Here is an 18451-nt window from a genome sequence, read left to right as displayed (position 1 = left end):
TCTACTGTTTAAACTTCCCCCAGACAGGAAGAAGTAAAGCATGCTGGACCTGAAGACCAGAGCGGAGACGGAGAAGAAGAGCGGTGACTGGAGCAGTCGCACCAGCGGAGCAGGTAATGTAAGCGGGCGGGGGGGAGTGGCGGCAGCACCACCACCACCACAACAGATTGTGATCGGTTTCAGGCTGAAATCGGTTCACAATCTGTTTGCAGTAAAGGCAGCCATACGATCCCTCTCTGATCAGATTCGATCAGAGAGGGATCTATCTGTTGGTCGAATCTGATGGCAAATCGACCAGTGTATGGCCACCTTAAAGCTTCTAGTGGGTCAGATTTTAAGGTAAGAGAGTTAGGAAATTGAGCCTGCGCCGCGTGCCTGACCTGGAGGTATCTGAAGAACATTGTATTTTGGAGTGTAAATTCGGACTTTAATTGATTAAACGTTGATAATTGACCATTAGGGAATAAATGCTGGAGACACTTGATACCCTGTCTAGCCCAAAGCAAGGGGTCGGGAATAGCCAAAAAGTGAGGGAAGTTAGGATTACACCATAGGGGGGCAAATGGGGAGGAAGACATGCTCCTTACATAGCAACACGCTCTGCTACGTAAGGCGTGCATATCGGGCGCCCCTTCGCATTAAAGGACAACTGTAGCGAGAGGTTAGTGGAAACTCCCATATGTATTGATTTTTAAACAATACCAATTGCCTGGTAGCCCTGCTGATCTATTTGGCTGCAGTAATGTCTGAATCACACCAGAAACAAGCATGCAGATAATATTGTCAGATCTGACAATAATGTCAGAAGCTCTTGATCTGCTGCATGCTTTTCAGGGTCTATGGCTAAAAGTATTAGAGGCCAAGGATCAGCAGGATAGCCAGGCAACTGGTATTGCTTAAAAGTAAATAAATATGGCAGCCTCCATATCCCGCTTGCTACAGTTGTCCTTTAAGCTGCGCTGCTTTAGCTTAATGAATCAAGCCCCAAATTTTTATTTCTGCAGTTGGAATCACAACGCCATGGTCACTGGTTTACATTAACATTTATTGTACAATAATCTGCAGGCAAATGAAATCTCTGGGAATGAAGATGATCCGATGCCACCACTGCACACACTCAGCACAACCAAAGTCCAGTTCCAGGAAGTCAGCCAGTTGTGAACAGTGTGGGAACGGGTTAGATTTCTCTTTTATTGCGGTCGGTGAAACATTTCCTCACTGGGACCTCCGAGAGGCTTTGCGGCTTAAAAAACTGGAACAGGAAATTAAGGACAGCAATAAAAACCTGCTGGGGATTCTAACTCCTCCCCACTGTAAAAAAATAGCAGTTTATTTTTTGCTGCTTTATTTTAGGCTAGATTCACAGTGGGAAGTTGCGTTGCGTTCGCTTTATAACAGGAACGCAACGGAATGAATGTCACATCACACTTTATGCAAGCTTTAGGTGGCATACAGAGAAGCATACAGTCCATGAAATGTATGCTTCACTGCCTCTATTTCTGCACACGTTATGCAGTGTGTTGGGATGCTGTAGTGTGTTGAATCCCAACACACCGCATGCACTGAGAACAATCCACAGACTTACTACTGCAGCGCGACTTTCTGTGTTAAGATGCCTTATTAAGTTGTACTGTAACATCCCACTGAGAACCTGGCCGTAGGTTGGCCACACAAGATACAATAAGTAAATTGATTTTATGGCAATTCACTAAAACGATTGGCTGTACAAAAATTTATTTTTTTTTATTCGAGAGAGAAAGCTGATCAAGTTTGCCATTTGTTTTTCAACACAAGTCGATCGGGAGTGGCAGAAAATTCTGATCTATTTTTTTGCCGAAATTTGATTGGTGTATGGTAGTTTTTCACAATTTTTTCATAAACTGGGAAAAAAATGTTTAATACATTGCAACATTTGAAAAATGTGACCAATCAATCAATCACAAAAAAATATTGTAATGCTAAAATTGAAAAGAAATATAAAAACAAAAATTGTATGGTGTGTGGCCTACCTTTACAAAGATCTCTCAATTTCCTGCTGGACCGAAAGTGACTGAATCTCTGTCAGAGATCTCCCCACTTCCTGCTTGGACAGGAAGTGACTGAAACTATGTGACAGATATCTCCTCACTTCTTGCTTGGACAGGAAGTGATTGAAGCTTCTTTATAGAAATCTCCCCACTTCCTGCTTGAACAGGAAGTGACTGAAACTCTGTCACAGAGATCTCCCCACTTCCTGCTTGGGGGGGGGGGGGGGAATGAGATGGATGCTGTTAGGCTGATGCACATTTTATGTTAACTTTATGCAAATTCAGGCAACTTGAAAATTAAAGAAAAAAATTGAATTCAGTAGCCGATGATTTTGACTGATCTACTTGCCAGCTGCATGCATTTGCATAACATTAACATGAAATTATTTGCATCTTGCTGGCGAGCTCCAGGTCTAATATCCTTCCTGAAACTGGCTTTTAGAATTGTCTAGATCAGCAATAATTATTTAAAAAAAAAAAGAAAATACCCTCAAAAACACATATACATCTAGTAAAGCATTGTGTCTCGGAAGCTGACAATGTGACGACATGATGGAAAGAATCGCCTGACCACAGCCTGTTGGTTTATGAGCGGAGTACAAAATAAAAATACGTCTTCACTGTTTTAGTCATTTCGGAGAGTCTTTAAACCAGATACGCCTGATCCGTTCACAGCAAATAAAAAACGATTCGGGAATTTATAAGCTCTTAAAGCACGGCTCTCCACACAAAAGACGGGACAGTCCTCAGGACGGAGCGGACGCATGCTGTAGCAGAGGGGTGTGGCTCAAGTCTCTTGTACTGATCACAGATTGCAGGAGCTGCACATGCAAAAATGGCCGACGTGTGGTCAAGTGTTGCACTGTCAGTATTTGGTCACATGACTGTCCTTCTCCAGCAGGAGGTCTGCAAATCTCTGCTGGAGTTCCCTTTCTCGCTCCTCTTGCCGTTGAACATCTTCTTTCAGAAACTAAAAAGAAAAATAATGGATGCATCAGGTATGAACATAGGGCGCAATGAGACCTGGTGGATTGTGGGAGGTGTAGTCCTGACACTCTGATGTCTTTCTTTAATCTGTCTATAACGAAACAAGTCAGGGGTGTAAAGATGTAAATTGTCTAGATTCTAGAATACCTCAGCTGAGCCAGGTTTTTTTTTTTTAAATAAGCAATACCTACTAAGTGCCTATGTTTTGTGGGGGCTGGGTTACAGCAAGGAAGGATGGGAACTTCTGCTGGGCTTTTATTCCTGTCTGCATATAAAACTCATAGGGCTTGATTCACAAAAGCCGTGATAACTGTTTAGCACGGGCGTGCTAAACAGTTAGCACGTGAAGTGACGTTCGCGGCCTTTTGCGCGCGCTAAGTGCCACGATTTGCGCGATCGTGGCAATTTGCGGGCGCAAAAGGCCGTGATCGCGCGAATTGCGGCCCTTTAGGCGTGCAAAAGGCCGCGAATGGCACTTCACGTGCTAACTGTTTAGCACGCCCGTGCTAAACAGTTATCATGGCTTTTGTGAATCTAGCCCCTAGAATTCTTTCCTGTTGCTCTTGTGTTGGTCACAAAACCCACGGAGGAAAAAAAAACTCTTAAATTAATTTAGCATTAAAAATAAAATGTACAACAAAAATCCTTATGGTGTTTGCAAAATGAAATAAATACTTGCAACACCAATGGGTATGCTTGGGATTGGGGTGAGGGGATGTGTGGGGGGAGGGGAGGGAGAGAGGGGGTGGCGGCAAATGCTGTCAGCTAAAGCCATACCTCCCCAGCCAACTAGTAGCCTAGCATAGGAGTCTCCAGAAGGGAGTCAAGGCATCGGGGCTACCTGGGAAAATGGTAGTGAGCAGGCAGGTATAGACTGCTGAAGGCATGAGGGATCTATAAAATAACTGCAGCAAGTTTTATAATTTATAAAAACGAAACTTGGGGAGTTTTCCTTTCCTCTGTGGCTTTTGTGACAAACTCAGGAGCAACAGGAAGAAAGGGAATTTTCTGTGTTTTATAAGCAGACAGGAATAATAAGCAACCCAGCAGAATTTCCTTATGCACTTAGTAGGGCTTGCTTATTTATAAAAAAAAAAAAAAAGCTGGCTCAACTGAGGTATTCTAGACACTTCACGTCCTTTATATGCATAATAATTAAAAATAGATTCAATTTATGTAAAAATTCCTTATCTTGGCCGTTTGGATTGCACTGCGTTTATAATTTGCGGTTTGCCAACAGTTCCCAGGTTGTTGATGTGTTGTCAGTTTAGGCCTCCTTTATATGCATGCTTGTGTGATGATGGCCCCTGCAGGGTGATGGGGTACTGACAGCTAGCGGGAGCACAGACAGCTGGGATTACCAGCACAATTAGCCCATAGCGGATGCCAGGCACCTCCTACCAGAGCAGCTAGACGCAAGCTCCCGGGCTGAAAGCCTGATGGCTCAAACACATCCAGCAGATTCAATCCACTGCCGAGAGATCTTACACAATAGCAGCTCTGACCGGACCCTTTTAGGAATATAACACATTACGCCCCAGGGCGGTCTAATCATTTTAGTGCCTCTAAATGTAAAGTGGTACACAGTTTACATTTAGAAAAACTAAAATAATCAGACTGCCAGTATAGGTAGCCAGATAATACCCCCCCAGTATAGGTAGCAATAGTGAAACCTCCCTCCTAAGATAGGGAGGGAGGGTGCCCCCCCCCCCCACACGCGAAAAGGTAGCCAGATAATGCCCCCTCCCTCCTCCCCCATTATAGGTAGCAACCTCCTTCCTAGTATAGGTAGCCACCAGAGAGGGTGCACCATCCCTATGTAGAATGCGCAGTGTAGGGGTGAGCAACTCACCTATCCAGCATCCGGCAGACACATACGACCTATCTTCATCCTCTCCTCCTAGTCGGAATGTCTCTATGGTTTGAGTGCCGTTATTATGCGAAAGACGGCTTCATCTTCTACTCCTAGGTGCTCTGTCTCTGATGCAAGTACTGAATTTCGCACAATTACAGCATTCAAAACCATAGAGACATGCCGCCTAGGAGGACAGGATGAAAATAGTTTGTATGTGTCTGCCGGATGCTGCAGAGGTGAGTTGCTCACCCCTACACTGCGCACTGCACAAGATCCCGCCCGTCGGTTTTCTCTGAATGTGGCTCGGAGTTAATGCTTTTGGCAGTTTAAAATAACCCCGGGCCACACTCAGGATTACCGCTGGGGGAGGTTACAGCCACCGAAAAAGAACATAGTGTCAATTGGACATCTGTTATTTTTAGTAGGTATCATCATTCCTGCAGAGAAACTTTTTCAAGTCTAATGAAGCAAAAACATTTGTAACCACAGACGTTCACCATCTCCAGCTAAATAGTCTAGTTAACCGAAACTGCAGTTAATTATTTATGTTCTTGGATGAAGGTGGGCATTATCTTTACGTCTAGAACGTCTAGGGCTGCATGCGGCCCTACATGCATTTTGTGTGCCCTCCAGAGCTTGAAATGTGCATCATTGTAAGCGGTAAAAACAACAACACACTGCCTGTCCATCCACTGCCTTCCAGGCCGTTTCAAGTCACTGCCACGCTTCCTCCAACCCGGAAGTAGGAACCAGTGGTAGTCACGTGATGTGGCTTGGAACGCAGCTTGGGACGGATTAAAGAAGACGGCTGCTGGGTAAGATTAACCCTCCCTCGCCCACCCGCTCTGGTGCTCTAATTATCAGGATGAATTCTAAATTAAATCCATTCGGAATTCATCCAAAGAGCATCCCCGGTAATAGTTACCTGCTCCAGCAATGCATTGTGCCTCATCTGTTCTTCCTGGAAGTCACTCGCTCTACGCTGCATACCTCCTTTTCTAGATCATGTGACGTGCCTCAGGAGCCTGAGGTATGCAGCATAGGGCATGTGGCTGTTAGGAAGACCAGAGGAGACCTGGAGCAGGTATTAAACGGCTCCACTGCTCTACTCAGCAGAAGGGGGAAGAAGCAGGACTCCCCGTCCTTATAGCTACACTACTTAATGTGAGACTGTTCAGTAAATATTAAATCCGCATAAAAAATTTGGCCCATGACTTAAACTAGGTTTTAGATTATGGGCCCTTAAATGACCGAGTTTGACACCCCTGGTCTAGATAAATAGGACAGAACAGCATTGTATGGTACCTACTGTGTTGGTTAGGCATTGGTTAAGGGGGTCTCTTTTAGGGTTAGGCATCAGTCTTCTTTTGGGAGAGGGGAGGTCAGTTAAGGTTGGACATCAGTTGGGTGGGTTGGTCATGACAAGGTATCATTTTGGGGGTTTAACTAGGGTTAAGCATCGATAGTGGAGGGTTCAAGTGAGAATAAAGTCAAGTTAGGCGATGGTAGGATATCGCTAAACATTACAGATTTTACTATCATAATTACATACAGTCTAATAGTAGACTATTGGTAATTTTACCAATATTCTGCTAGTGGCAATCTCCAGAGCTCATTTTTCCGGGCTGCTTTTTTTTTTTTAATGAATGCGCAAAACTGCCCTGTAAACAAGATCCAGCAGCATTTACCTCTATCCTCCTGGGGATGGCGATATCCTCATGCTTCTTCAGCTCCTCAAAGGTCTTGAACTCCAAGTTGGCCTGCTCATACTGATCCCAGATCTCATTCAGCTGTTTGATAAGTCCCATCGCCCGAGACTGATAACCCCCAAGTAAGATCTTCAGCTTCTTCTCCAGCTTGGCTGCTCTTTTAGCTTCTGCCGTCATGTGAGCCCTGTTAATCTGCAAAGAGAACACAACTTGTTACAGAGCTCTCAGGTGGTCTTCAAAGAAATTCCAAGTAAATGTCCCCAGATCAACAATGGAAGAATAAGGGTACTCATAGTAGGGGAATGACCATTCTGCCTAACAGCCAACTAGATGACCCGGCCTCTGGATAACACAGCAGATATCACGCTGCCTGAATGGTTACTCAACAACATGGCAGCTAACAGTAACAGCACTACTGTAGGGTAGTCCACCTTACTGGTCAACCAGGCAATCTGAGCAGGTTTCTTCACAGAGATTCCACTACCTTAGAAATTCCTCAATAAATGACCTGCATCAGCATTTACCTGGGACTTCTTCCAGCCCCTACAAGTCACGTGTCCCTCGCCGCAGCCTCGGTCTCCTCCCATCTCCCGCTGGCAGTCGCTGAAGATCGCCGAGCCCTGGATAGTTGGCGTCTTCGGCGCATGCGAGTGCTTGGCGCAGTTCACTGTTGGTGATATGGGCACACGCCCACGCATGTGCAGAAGATGCTGACGCATTCGGGGGTCAGCGAACTTCAGAGGCTGCCAACGGGAGAAGACCCGAGCTGCGGCGAGGGACACGTGACTTGTAGGGGCTGGAAGAAGCCCTAGGTAAGTAAAAAATAGTTTGGTTTTTTTTACTCACCTCGTGAGTCCTTTAAGTCCCTATTGTGATTTATGGACCTTGTGGCCACGCCTTGTTTTTAGTTGATTTTAAGATGTTGTAGACTTCTAATTAATAAAATGTCAATTTTTCACCATGCAGTAGTCAGTGCAAATCTAGACATTCAAACATTATTTAGGGGATTTCTTGCTCTTTGTTTTTTTTTCTGTGTGATTAACACCCACCAGATCACCTTGTCATATCCCCCAAATTACGTGGTATTGGACATGATGCAGTTGCTCACTTTATTTATATATCTAAAATATCAGAATGTAAATCAAGGAGAGGAAAGCTCTTACAATGGGTAAACACTGACAAAATAATAAATGAATAATAATATAATATTGTAAAAAAAAATAATAAAAAAAATAGCACCACCAACTTACTTACAGAAAATCTGTTTATAGTAAAATCCCCGGTATCCAGAAGTCCCAAGCAACCAGAAAAAATTCCTGGCCATGCAGGATGCATAAAATCTACTTTTACACTTTTTTATACAGTAATAAACCTCATGCTAAGTCCGACCTTCCTCCTAATTTGTTTTTTTTAATTACTGTATTTCAATATTAAAGGAGTCATCAGGCAAAAACCATTCTCCCTGTTCTAACTCGGGGCTTCCTCCAGCCCATTGCAGGTGACGTGTCCCACGCCGCAGCTCTGTGCTCAGTCGCCAGCCCGGGGTCCCTTCCTGTGCAGAAGGTGACCTTGAGGTCGTCCTTACGGCGCCTGCGTGAGCGCCCATGTCAACTCAGTCCACGTTGTCTGCGGTGTACTGCGCAGGCGCACAGCTACTGTGTCTGCGCAGTACACCACAGACTTGATTGACAACGGCACTCAAGCAGGTGCACTAGGGGAGGTTGGCTTCTGCATCGGCGGGGACCCCAGGCCAACGGGTAAGCGTGGAGCTGCGGCTTGGGACATGTCAGCTGCAAGGGGCTGGAGGAAGCGGTTTTTGCCTCCTTTAATACAGGGTTTGTGGTAAGCATACAGTGTGTAGTACTTTTTATTTTTAGCAAGGCCTATTTTTAACATGGACTCTCAAACAACCAGAAACTACACTTATCCAGCATCAGCCAATGCCCGTTGGTGCCGGATAACAGAGGTTTTACTATATTCAGCTCTTTCATGAAATCCTTTTTCTGGAGTGAGGTGCACTTTAGGTGCAGGTACAGCTCAGTGCTTGCATTAGTTCAACTTGTTCCAAGCAGTGACAGGTCCACTTTACACAAAGCGCGTTAGACCTGTAGCCAGAGCCAATCAGCATGGCACACAGATAGTCTGACATGGCCGAGTCTAATGTTCCGTCACACACAGACATACTATAGCGGGCCTTATGTGCTGCACATCACAGAGGCCCATTCACTGCACAATTGCACAATTTCCCCTCAGCCCAGTATAATGAATGAGGTTTGGTTGTTCCAGGATAGTCTGACTGGGGACTGTACCAACAATTGTCAAGCAGGAACACTGAGCCAAATGAAATAAAGCAGCGGAGTTCACCGTCATCCAATCTGAGAATGCAGAAGGTAAGGATGCATGGAGGCTGGCGGAGGATGGGATAAAGGCTTTTTATACACGGTGTGTCTGAATGGCGTTATTTTAGATGGAGCACGTGAGTAGCTCCAGGTGGGTCATCCTCAGGACAAGCCTGGCTTTCTGGAGAAGCACGGGGAACCCGGGGACACCTCAGGCTACAAACACTGGTCCACACGACAGCCGGGGGCCCCAGTCTCTCTCACTGGCTGGGGCCCCCAAACCACCATGCAATATCTAGAGGGAAGTGTGGGCGAGCCCTGGACCTCTCACCTCCAGGGAACTCACCCCCACCGCCTCTAACTGAATGCGAATTGCAACAAACACAATTGCTAACTTCCAGCTAGAGCAATATCCTGCCTCTATCTGGTCAGCAGACGCCAGTCAGCCAATCAGGTGCACTGTCATACACCCTTTGCCTGCTGTAACAAATATAGCAGGAATTGCATAAATTAGCATTCAGGTGGGAGGCTTCGGTTGGACGCAATCGTAGATTGTATCGGTTACAGGGACGCCCCGTGCAGGCAGATCTCCCACATGGTCCCCTCCCTAACCACTCACCTGTCAACCGCATCCTGAAAGCTGCAAATAAGAAATTTAAAATCACAAACACTGGTCCGCATGACAGCCGGGGGCCCCAGGTCTCTCTCACTGGCTGGGGCCCCCAAACCACCATGCGATACCTAGAGGGAAGTGCGAGCAAGCCCTGGACCTCAGGCTACCCTATAGCACTAGATCCATCACACATCCCCAGACCTATCCACTAATTAACCACTTTAGCTCCGGATGGCTTTGGCACCTTAAGAACCAAAGCCATCCTCTTCCTGTTTCATACAGTGATTGGCTCACAGCAATCACGGGATCAGGAGCCAATAAAATTGACTTCTGATATGTGGGAGTCCTGCTGTCAGCGTGACAGCAAAGCAAGTGGGTGCAGCGTCGCGTGCAGCGGGGATGATTGAAATATACGCCCTGGCAGGAATAACAGGACATGAACAGGGCATAGACTTCAATCATCGTGGTCTGGAACCAGTTTGTAAAGAGGAACTGTAGCGAAAATAACAATGAATAAAATCACTTATATATTACAATTTAATTTATAGATTGTTTAGTCAGTGGATGTGTCCATTGTGAAATCTTTCCTCTCCCTGATTTACCTTCTGAAATGCATTACAGGTGGCGACATCTTTAGTTCTGCCAGGTGATGTGTACAGAATGTTCATTACTTAGAGCTCTATGCACAGAGGAAGATGTTGCTTGCTTGGCACTTGGAAAAAGTTGTAATTTCCCACAATGCAATGACGTTCACAGACCGTAAACTGTCAGGACCATGGTCATGAAATTACACTGTGGGAGGGGTTTAAAATTTCTCATGGAAAAAGGAGTATCGCTACTGATTAGGATGAAGTTCAATCCTCATCAAGTTCCTCTTTATATGCTATGTAAAGCCTTACTAGACCTAAAACTGAACAAGGGACAATTTTAAAGCAATGACGTTGAAGTTGAAACTTTTCTTTTCAAGTTCATGAATCCATTGTAAAGCTGTGCTTGCCTGAAGCCCTGTACCCCCACAGCACACAAAAGACTAGCAGGGGTAACAATGCAAGTGATCTACTTTGTTACCTGTTCCCACCTCTCCCATGTTTTCTACTGTAATAAAGGAATAATGGCAAACATAGCCTAGCACGCCTAGCCCATTCAGCAGCTGAATTCAGAAAACAGAAGAAACCAGCTGTATTGCAGTGGCCAGCACAAGTCTTTTTTTAAGGTATGTAGGTCAGTTATGCCATAACTACCCTTAAAGAGAACCTCCAACCAAGAATTTAACTTTATCCCAATCAGTAGCTGATACCCCCTTTTACATGAGAAATCTATTGCTTTTCACAAACAGACCATCAGGGGGCGCTGTATGACTGATATTGTGGTGAAACCCCTCCCACAAGAAGCTCTGAGGACCGCTGTATTTTTGACAGTTTGCCACAATGTAACAAGGTTCACAGACAGTAAATGGCTATTTACAGCTGTCTCCAACGGCCAAAACAGCTAGCAGCAGCTACATAACCTGCCCACAGTAAAAATGTCACCATGTTGGAGACATGAGGAAACACTGACTAAATCATTTATACATAATTATGGTAAAAATGAAGCACTTTTTTATTACACTATTTGCACTGGAGTTCCTCTTTAACCTTTAAATTGCAAACTGACTCGTACAGCAACAATATCTTGAACCCTCTTCATGTAAATTAAAGGGAACAGAGCACCATTTTACACCTAGGGCATCTCAATAGCACATTAAAAATGCATGCTAACAATGTGGCTCAATAAAAAAAACCTCTATTTTACCTCTTCTTTTTAAATTTAAAAGTTTAGCTGAGGCTTTTATTGCCCTCCTTCTACTAAGCGACCTCAGAAATCTCAGGGAGAGAAGGAGTGATCTAATTATTTTATTGCACACATTAGAAGTAAGCAAAAACAAAAGCTTTCATCAGAAAGGGGGTGGGGAGATATGACACTGTACTTCAAAGAATTTAGAGAAGTCACACATACCATCTTCACACCTGCCCCTGGACATATAAGGGCAACTACAAAAGTAGGAGGGGACATGGCAGCTCCCATCGCTATTAGAAACCAGGACAAACTGCAGGAAAAACAAATTGTGCTTGGTTCCCTTTAACTATCCCGTTAACACCGTCAGACAAAAAAAATGGTTCTGTCATTCAGGATATGTAGTGGAAGATGTGCTGAGACAGGAGTAAGATAAGCGCTCTTTGTCTGTTTCCACGTGAGCCGGGCAGGGTACGGTGCCAGCCTTCTCTTCTCATAAATTTCTAATAGTGGAAGCTTTGCAAGACGCAGAATCACAGCAGCACGCCAATACCTTCCAGATGCTCCCATCCATCAGCCTGGAAAGCCATTGTGTGAGAACTGGCAGCTGCTCCTGGAGTCTACGGTCTGGCCTGGGCCGCACGCAGGAACAGCGGCACTGACAGCACAGCCGGGACTGGCAAAGCAGAACCAGGCATGGGCCGCACGCAGGAACAGCGGCACTGACAGCACAGCCAGGACTGGGATGTGGAATTATTCCTGGGTCACCTGCCCTGACTGCAGCACACACACATGTAGAGGAATGTTGTACAACAAGCCAGTGATGAGTCCCACAGCAAGGCTCATTCATTCCAGCACTGATCGGATGCAGCAAGCAACATTGCTTCCCTGTCAATCAATCACAAAACAAAGATTTAACCAATTCCTGCCAGCCCATTGGTGGTGGGAAATGGCTGTGCAGGTATGTGTGCACACCGGTACATGTGCGCGTCTCCCGCGGGTGTACTTGCAAAAATAGATAGTTTTAAAGTGAGCGCAGCGCAGGAGATTTGGGCGCAGCCGGCGCCACCATAGACCATAATTGGAATTACGGGCTATAGCGGCGCTCAGTGAGTAACTTCGGCGCCGTCAGAAGACTGAGCTTAAAGAGAAACTCTGACCAAGAATTGAACTTTATCCCAATCAGTAGCTGATACCCCTTTCCCATGAGAAATTATTGCTTTTCACAAACAGACCATCAGGGGGCGCTGTATGGCTGATATTGTGGTGAAACGCCTCCCACAAAGAAATTCTGAGTACGTACTCCTGGCAGTTTCCAGTTTCAGCAAGCAGCAGCTACATCACCTGCCAGCAGTAAAAATGTCACCATGTGATAAATGTCAGAATGTAAATCAGGGATTTAAAATATTTAACAATGGGCAAACACTGACTAAATCATTTATACATAATTATTGTAAAAATGAAGCACTTTTTTTATTACATTATTTTCACTGGAGTTCCTCTAAGTTACTTTTAAAACACTGCAATTGGGCTGAAAACAGCAGCTCGAAGCCGAATTACATCATTCCCTATGTAATACTATGTAATTCCCCACCAACCACGTAGACTTGGGGGGGGGGGGGGGGAGGGTTGGGGGGATAATAGTAACGGACGTCGCCGCGACTTGTGCTGGAGCAGTATATGCCATATTCAGTCTGTATCCTGCGCCCAAGTCCCCCAGCGGTGATTTCATATGTATGCTTTTAAAATGCCCGTTTTGCAGCAATTACGTAAAGAGGCACTGAAGCGAAAAAAAATATATGATATAATGAATTGGTTGTGTACTATGAATAATTACTAGAAGATTAGCAGCAAAGAAAATATTCTCATATTTTTATTTTCAGGTATATGGTGTTTTTTCTAACATTGCATTATTCTATAATATGTGCAGATTACACAACACTCAGCATTCAAAATGAGTCTTTCAGAGCAGTCTGTGAAGTAATGACCTCTCCTCTAGCAGAGAAAAAGTAAACAGTTCAATTACAGTTGAGATAATAAAAGTCAGATAACAGCCCTCTCCACCACTAACTTAGTCGGAGAGCTTAATAGCTTTTTTGCATAGAGATAACAACTGGGGTTTCTCAACTCTTCCTGTACTGGAAACAATTAGACTGATGTATCTGATCTTAATGTTTTTTTTTTTCTTAGCTGTACTACACATACAAATCATAATATCATTTTTTTTCGCTTCAGTGTCTCTTTAAGGTGGTCACACACGGTACAATTTTACTGTTCAATTTCACCACAATTCGACGAAAACGATTGGCTGTACAGAAAAATCAGAAATACTCCTGATCACTTTTTTAAAAATACTATCATTTTTTTTAACCATTTACCGCCATCCTAACGTATTAAAACGTCATGCTTACCGCTATTAACAGCAACATGACGTTTTAATACGTCGCGCATTCCCGCCGCTGCTCCCGCCGTGTGTCCGCCGCTACCGCCGCCATTACCGTCGGGATCCCGTGCTGGGCGATTGGGGAAGAGGACTGAACAGTCCTCTACCCAATCGCAGTGCCTGGAGTGAATGGACGTGACCGCAAACAGCGGCTACGTCCATTCACATAAACAGGAAATGTAACAGTTTAATAAAGTGTGTAAAAAAAAAAAAAAAAAAAAGTGAACACGTCCTATGAGTGTTCACCAGCGCCATCTTGTGGCCAAAAAGTATATTACACTTACAAAATACATACATTTTCAAGTATATACACATCATTAATAAAATTACACTTCCAACCCTCCCCCCCCAAAAAAACACTTGTAAAAAAAAAAAATCAGCTTAAAAAAAAAAAATAAATAGTTGCCTTAGGGACTCAGCTTTTTTTATTCTATATTTTATGGGGGAAAATTAATTTTAATTTATTACATAGGGGCTTGTAATTATGGCCAGAACAAACAGAAAAATAACCACTTATATTTCAAAATAATATACTGTCGCCATACATTGTGGTAGGGACATAATCTAAACGGTTTAATTATCGGGACCACTGGGCAAATAAAACATGTTTGTTTTATCCACAGGAGAATGTTTAATTTTAAAACTATAAAGGCTGAACACTGAGAAATAATGATTTTTTTTCTTTTTTTTTCTGTTTTTCTCATTAAAATGCATTTAGAATAAAAAAATTCTTAGCAAAATATACTATCCACAGAAAGCCTAATTGGTGGCGAAAAAAACGAGGTATAGATCATTTTCTTGTGATAAGTAGTAATAAAGTTATTAGGGAATAAAAGGGAGGAGCGCTGACAACTGAAAATTGCTCTGGTCCGTTAGGATAAAAACCCTTGGGGGTGAACTGGTTAAATACTGATCATTGAGGGATTGGGAGAACCCCGATTGGTCAAGGGATCACATAATCCCTTGGACCAATTGTTGCAGCCAACAAGGACCAAGGGTATTGCATAATTCCTTTGACTGACCAATCACAGCTACGGTACAGAGGGAAGGGGGGGAGGCGTCTGGGGGAAAGCGGTCACATGTGCATACGATTGCTACCAGGAAGTAATGAACTTCCTGTGTGCGTTTTCAATAATCAGTGCTACTCATTTTAACAGTGATCAATGTGGGTCACTGCAGAGCTGATCAAGTTCAGGGACCGCATGGTCGCTTGTGTGGGATTGGCAGCAGCTTTCTTCTCAGACGCAGGTCCTATGTCCTGGCAGCATGAGTGGTTAGTAGATCGAAATCAATAAGTGGTTGGAGTAACAAAAAGTGTGTTAGATGAAGCTTTAATGCTGGATACACACCATGCGTTTCCGCGTTCGATGCGCGTCGATTCGATTATTTCCGACATGTCCGATTCAAGCTTCGATGGATCGTTAGTAGGGATGCTCATTCGGATTCCGCGGAAATGCAATTTCCGAAATTCCGATCGGAAATTGCATTTCCGCATCGGAATACGGAAATCGGTAATGTAAGTGCCGTAGGCGGATTTCCGCCGGAAATCGCGGAAATTTCCGCCGGAAATCGCGGAAATTCCACCCGACTTTAACATCGATTTTCTCAAAAACTATAAGGTCTTTTTGAAAACTTTTTTTTGCATCTTGTTCACAAGATTCGGTTTAATAAACCCTGAAAATTTGGTGTTTCTAGGACTTAAGGGGGCTTTGTTATTAACCATTAAAGTCGGTGGATTTTTACTGTAATGTAAAATGCAGCTGCCTATTTTCTGCATTTTATATTACAGTAAAAATCCGCCGACTTTAGCAGTTAATAGCAAAGCCACCGTAAGTCCTAGAAACACCAAATTTGTAGGGTTTATTAAACAGAATCTTCTGAACAAGATGCAAAAAAAAGTTTTCAAAAAGACCTTATAGTTTTTGAGAAAATCGATGTTAAAGTCAGGCGGAATTTCCGCGATTTCCGGCGGAAATTCCGCATTGGAATGCGGAAATTGGTAGCGGAAGGCGGAATCGGTAATCGGTACATGACGGAATGCGGATTTACCGCGGAATCGGAAATTGGCATTCCGACCATCCCTAATCGTTAGGTCGATTTGCCATACTTTACATGGCATTCGACCTAAAAATCATCGAAATTCGTTCGGAAATAATCGAATCGACGCGTATCGACGGCCGCGTGCGAAACTCATGGTGTGTATCCAGCATAAGTAGCAATGTGGTGTTCAGTGGTAATTGTAGTGATAAAAAGAAAATGATGATGGCATGAGATACTGATAGATGTTCAGAGATAGACCATGTGAAAAACTTCACTGTGGAAAAGGTAGTCTTACTAAAAAGCAAAAAAATCGAAAGTTAATTATTAAGTGAATACGTTTTTTCCATTCAACAAACTTTTTCACAGTTTACAATCTTTTTCCCCAAAAATTGTGTCTTGAAAACACAAACAATTTATTCAACACTACCAATGAGCTGAAAATTGGATCGGATTGGGCCAATCGATACAAAATACAAAATTGTACTGTATGTGGCAACCTTAGGAATCTTTCCTTTTTTTTTTTTTTTTAAAGTGGATCCGAGATAAACTTTTACTTAATAATTGTGTTCCTTTCATATAGTTTATAAAGATTTTCTCAAGCCAATTACTTCTTTTGTTTTATTTTAAATCTCTAATTCCCTGTAAACTAAACAAGCCTCGCCCACAGCTTCTCCAGAGTGTCTTGGCACTCTAAAGGCTCATACACACATCAGACTATAGTCTTTGGAAAATGAAGGATCACAGACCAATCTTACCATCCTTCCTGTAGTATGAGAGCCATACTCTACACCAGGGGTGCCCAATAGGTCGATCGCGATCTACCGGTAGATCGCGACCGCCTGATCGGTAGATCGCGGCCACTTGGCCGCGTCCCATTGAATTTAGCAGCCAGCAGCTGTATATCGCAGTTTCTGCTGCTGGCCACTGGAGGAGAGAGCCTGGCCAATCAGGGGAGGGGAGGAGAGAGCCTGGCCAATCAGGGGAGGGGAGGAGAGAGCCTGGCCAATCAGGGGAGGAGAGGCGCGCAGCCAATCAGGAGAGGAGAGGCGCGCAGCCAATCAGGAGAGGAGAGGCGCGCAGCCAATCGGGACTCGGAGAGGCGCGCAGCCAATCGGGTGGAGAGGCGGAAAACTTCCGAGCTCCGACTCCACTCACGCTGCCCAACGGAGCCAGGCCTGAAGACCTGGACGCCACCGGCCCTATATCCAGGTAACCTATACTGAAGGGACCTATACCCGGCTAACCTATACTGAAGGGACCTATACCCGGCTAACCTATACTGAAGGGACCTATACCCTGCTTACCTATACTGAAGGGACCTATACCCTGCTAAGCTATACTGAAGGGACCTATACCCGGCTAAACTATACTGAAGGGACCTATACCCGGCTAAACTATACTGAAGGGACCTATACCCGGCTAAACTATACTGAAGGGACCTATACCCGGCTAAACTATACTGAAGGGACCTATACCCGGCTAGCCTATACTGAAGGGACCTATACCTAACTACATTTCCGGGGGGGGGGGGGGGGGGGGGGGAGGTGCATTTGAAACATCGGTAGATCTCCTAGCCTCGGCGAATTTTAAAGTAGCTCGCGAGCCGAAAAAGTGTGGGCACCCCTGCTCTTCACAGTGTTTTCTATGGAGCTGAACTCCACATCAAAAAAAAAATCTTTGCAAGATGCTGCACACACAGATGCTGTACAGACACAAAAGATCAGTATCTGCAAAAGATCTGTTCCTGCCAAAGATCCGTTCCTGCAAATAGCAATGATAGTCTATGAGATCTGCAGATCATGATACACACATGATTTAACTGACATTCATCTGCAGATCAAGCAATCATCCGCAGATCTGAAAATCCATCCTGGTGGATCTGAACTGCAGATGAATGTCAGTTAAATCATGTGTGTATGATGATCTGCAGATCTCAGACTATGAATGCAATTTGCAGGAATGGATTTTTGGCAGGAACAGATCTTTTGCAGATACTGATCTTTTGTGTCTGTGCAGCATCTGTGTGTGCAGCATCTTGCCAAGATTTTTTTTTCTGATGTGGAGTTCAGCTCCATAGAAAAGACTGTGTAGAGTATGGCTCTCATACTACATGAAGGGTGGTAAGATTGGTCTGTGATCCTTCATTTTCTAAAGACTATGGTCTGATGTGTGTATGTGGCCTAAGCCTTAGTAGCAAGGGCTTATGGGAGCTCAGTCTGGGCAGGAGGAGGCGGTTAGTAGCCAGAGATTTCAGAGGCAGAGGGGAGGAGGAGAGGGGAGTGAAGTTTTTTCAGGCTGAGGGTGGAGATGCAGAGCAGCTTGCCTGTGTGTAATGAAGACAAGCAGAACATGGCTGCTCTTTGTATCACAGGAATAAATAATCAAACTGTTGAAGCTGTTTGCAGTCTGCAGATAGATTTGCTGTGTAAACTATCTGAACTTTAGATAAGATATAAAGACAAGTTACTTGTTATAGTTAGTTTTTCATCTCGGATCCGCTTTAAACAATAAACTCATTAATCTATAATTATTCCTGTGAGTACCATAAAGAAGTGGAATTGGCCTTTAAAGCAAACCTAGCGGGGAGGGGGGTAGTAGAGTTATATATCTCAGGAAAACATACGAGTCAAACTCTCATGGGACAAACCTGGCCTGCAGCACCATA

The 18451-nt window shown here is 44.2% G+C and overlaps 1 protein-coding gene across 1 annotated transcript in view; it reads right to left on the bottom strand.

The window, feature by feature from the left end:
• Positions 1 to 1027: 1027 nt before the first annotated feature.
• Positions 1028 to 18451, bottom strand: part of CDC5L (cell division cycle 5 like) — a 75866-nt gene continuing 58442 nt past the window's right edge. The window contains exons 15-16 of the mRNA XM_068280155.1: positions 6558 to 6770; positions 1028 to 2997 (exon numbers count right to left, since the gene is read on the bottom strand). Coding sequence (XP_068136256.1) covers positions 2893 to 2997; positions 6558 to 6770 — 318 coding nt within the window. The 3' untranslated portion in view covers positions 1028 to 2892. The remainder of the gene's footprint in view (positions 2998 to 6557; positions 6771 to 18451) is intronic.

This window comes from Hyperolius riggenbachi, chromosome 4, assembly GCF_040937935.1.
Source record: "Hyperolius riggenbachi isolate aHypRig1 chromosome 4, aHypRig1.pri, whole genome shotgun sequence".
In the NCBI taxonomy this organism is placed as follows: Eukaryota; Metazoa; Chordata; class Amphibia; order Anura; family Hyperoliidae; genus Hyperolius; species Hyperolius riggenbachi.
The sequence above is the reverse complement of the archived record's forward strand: the minus strand, read 5'-3'. Positions and strand labels throughout refer to the sequence as shown.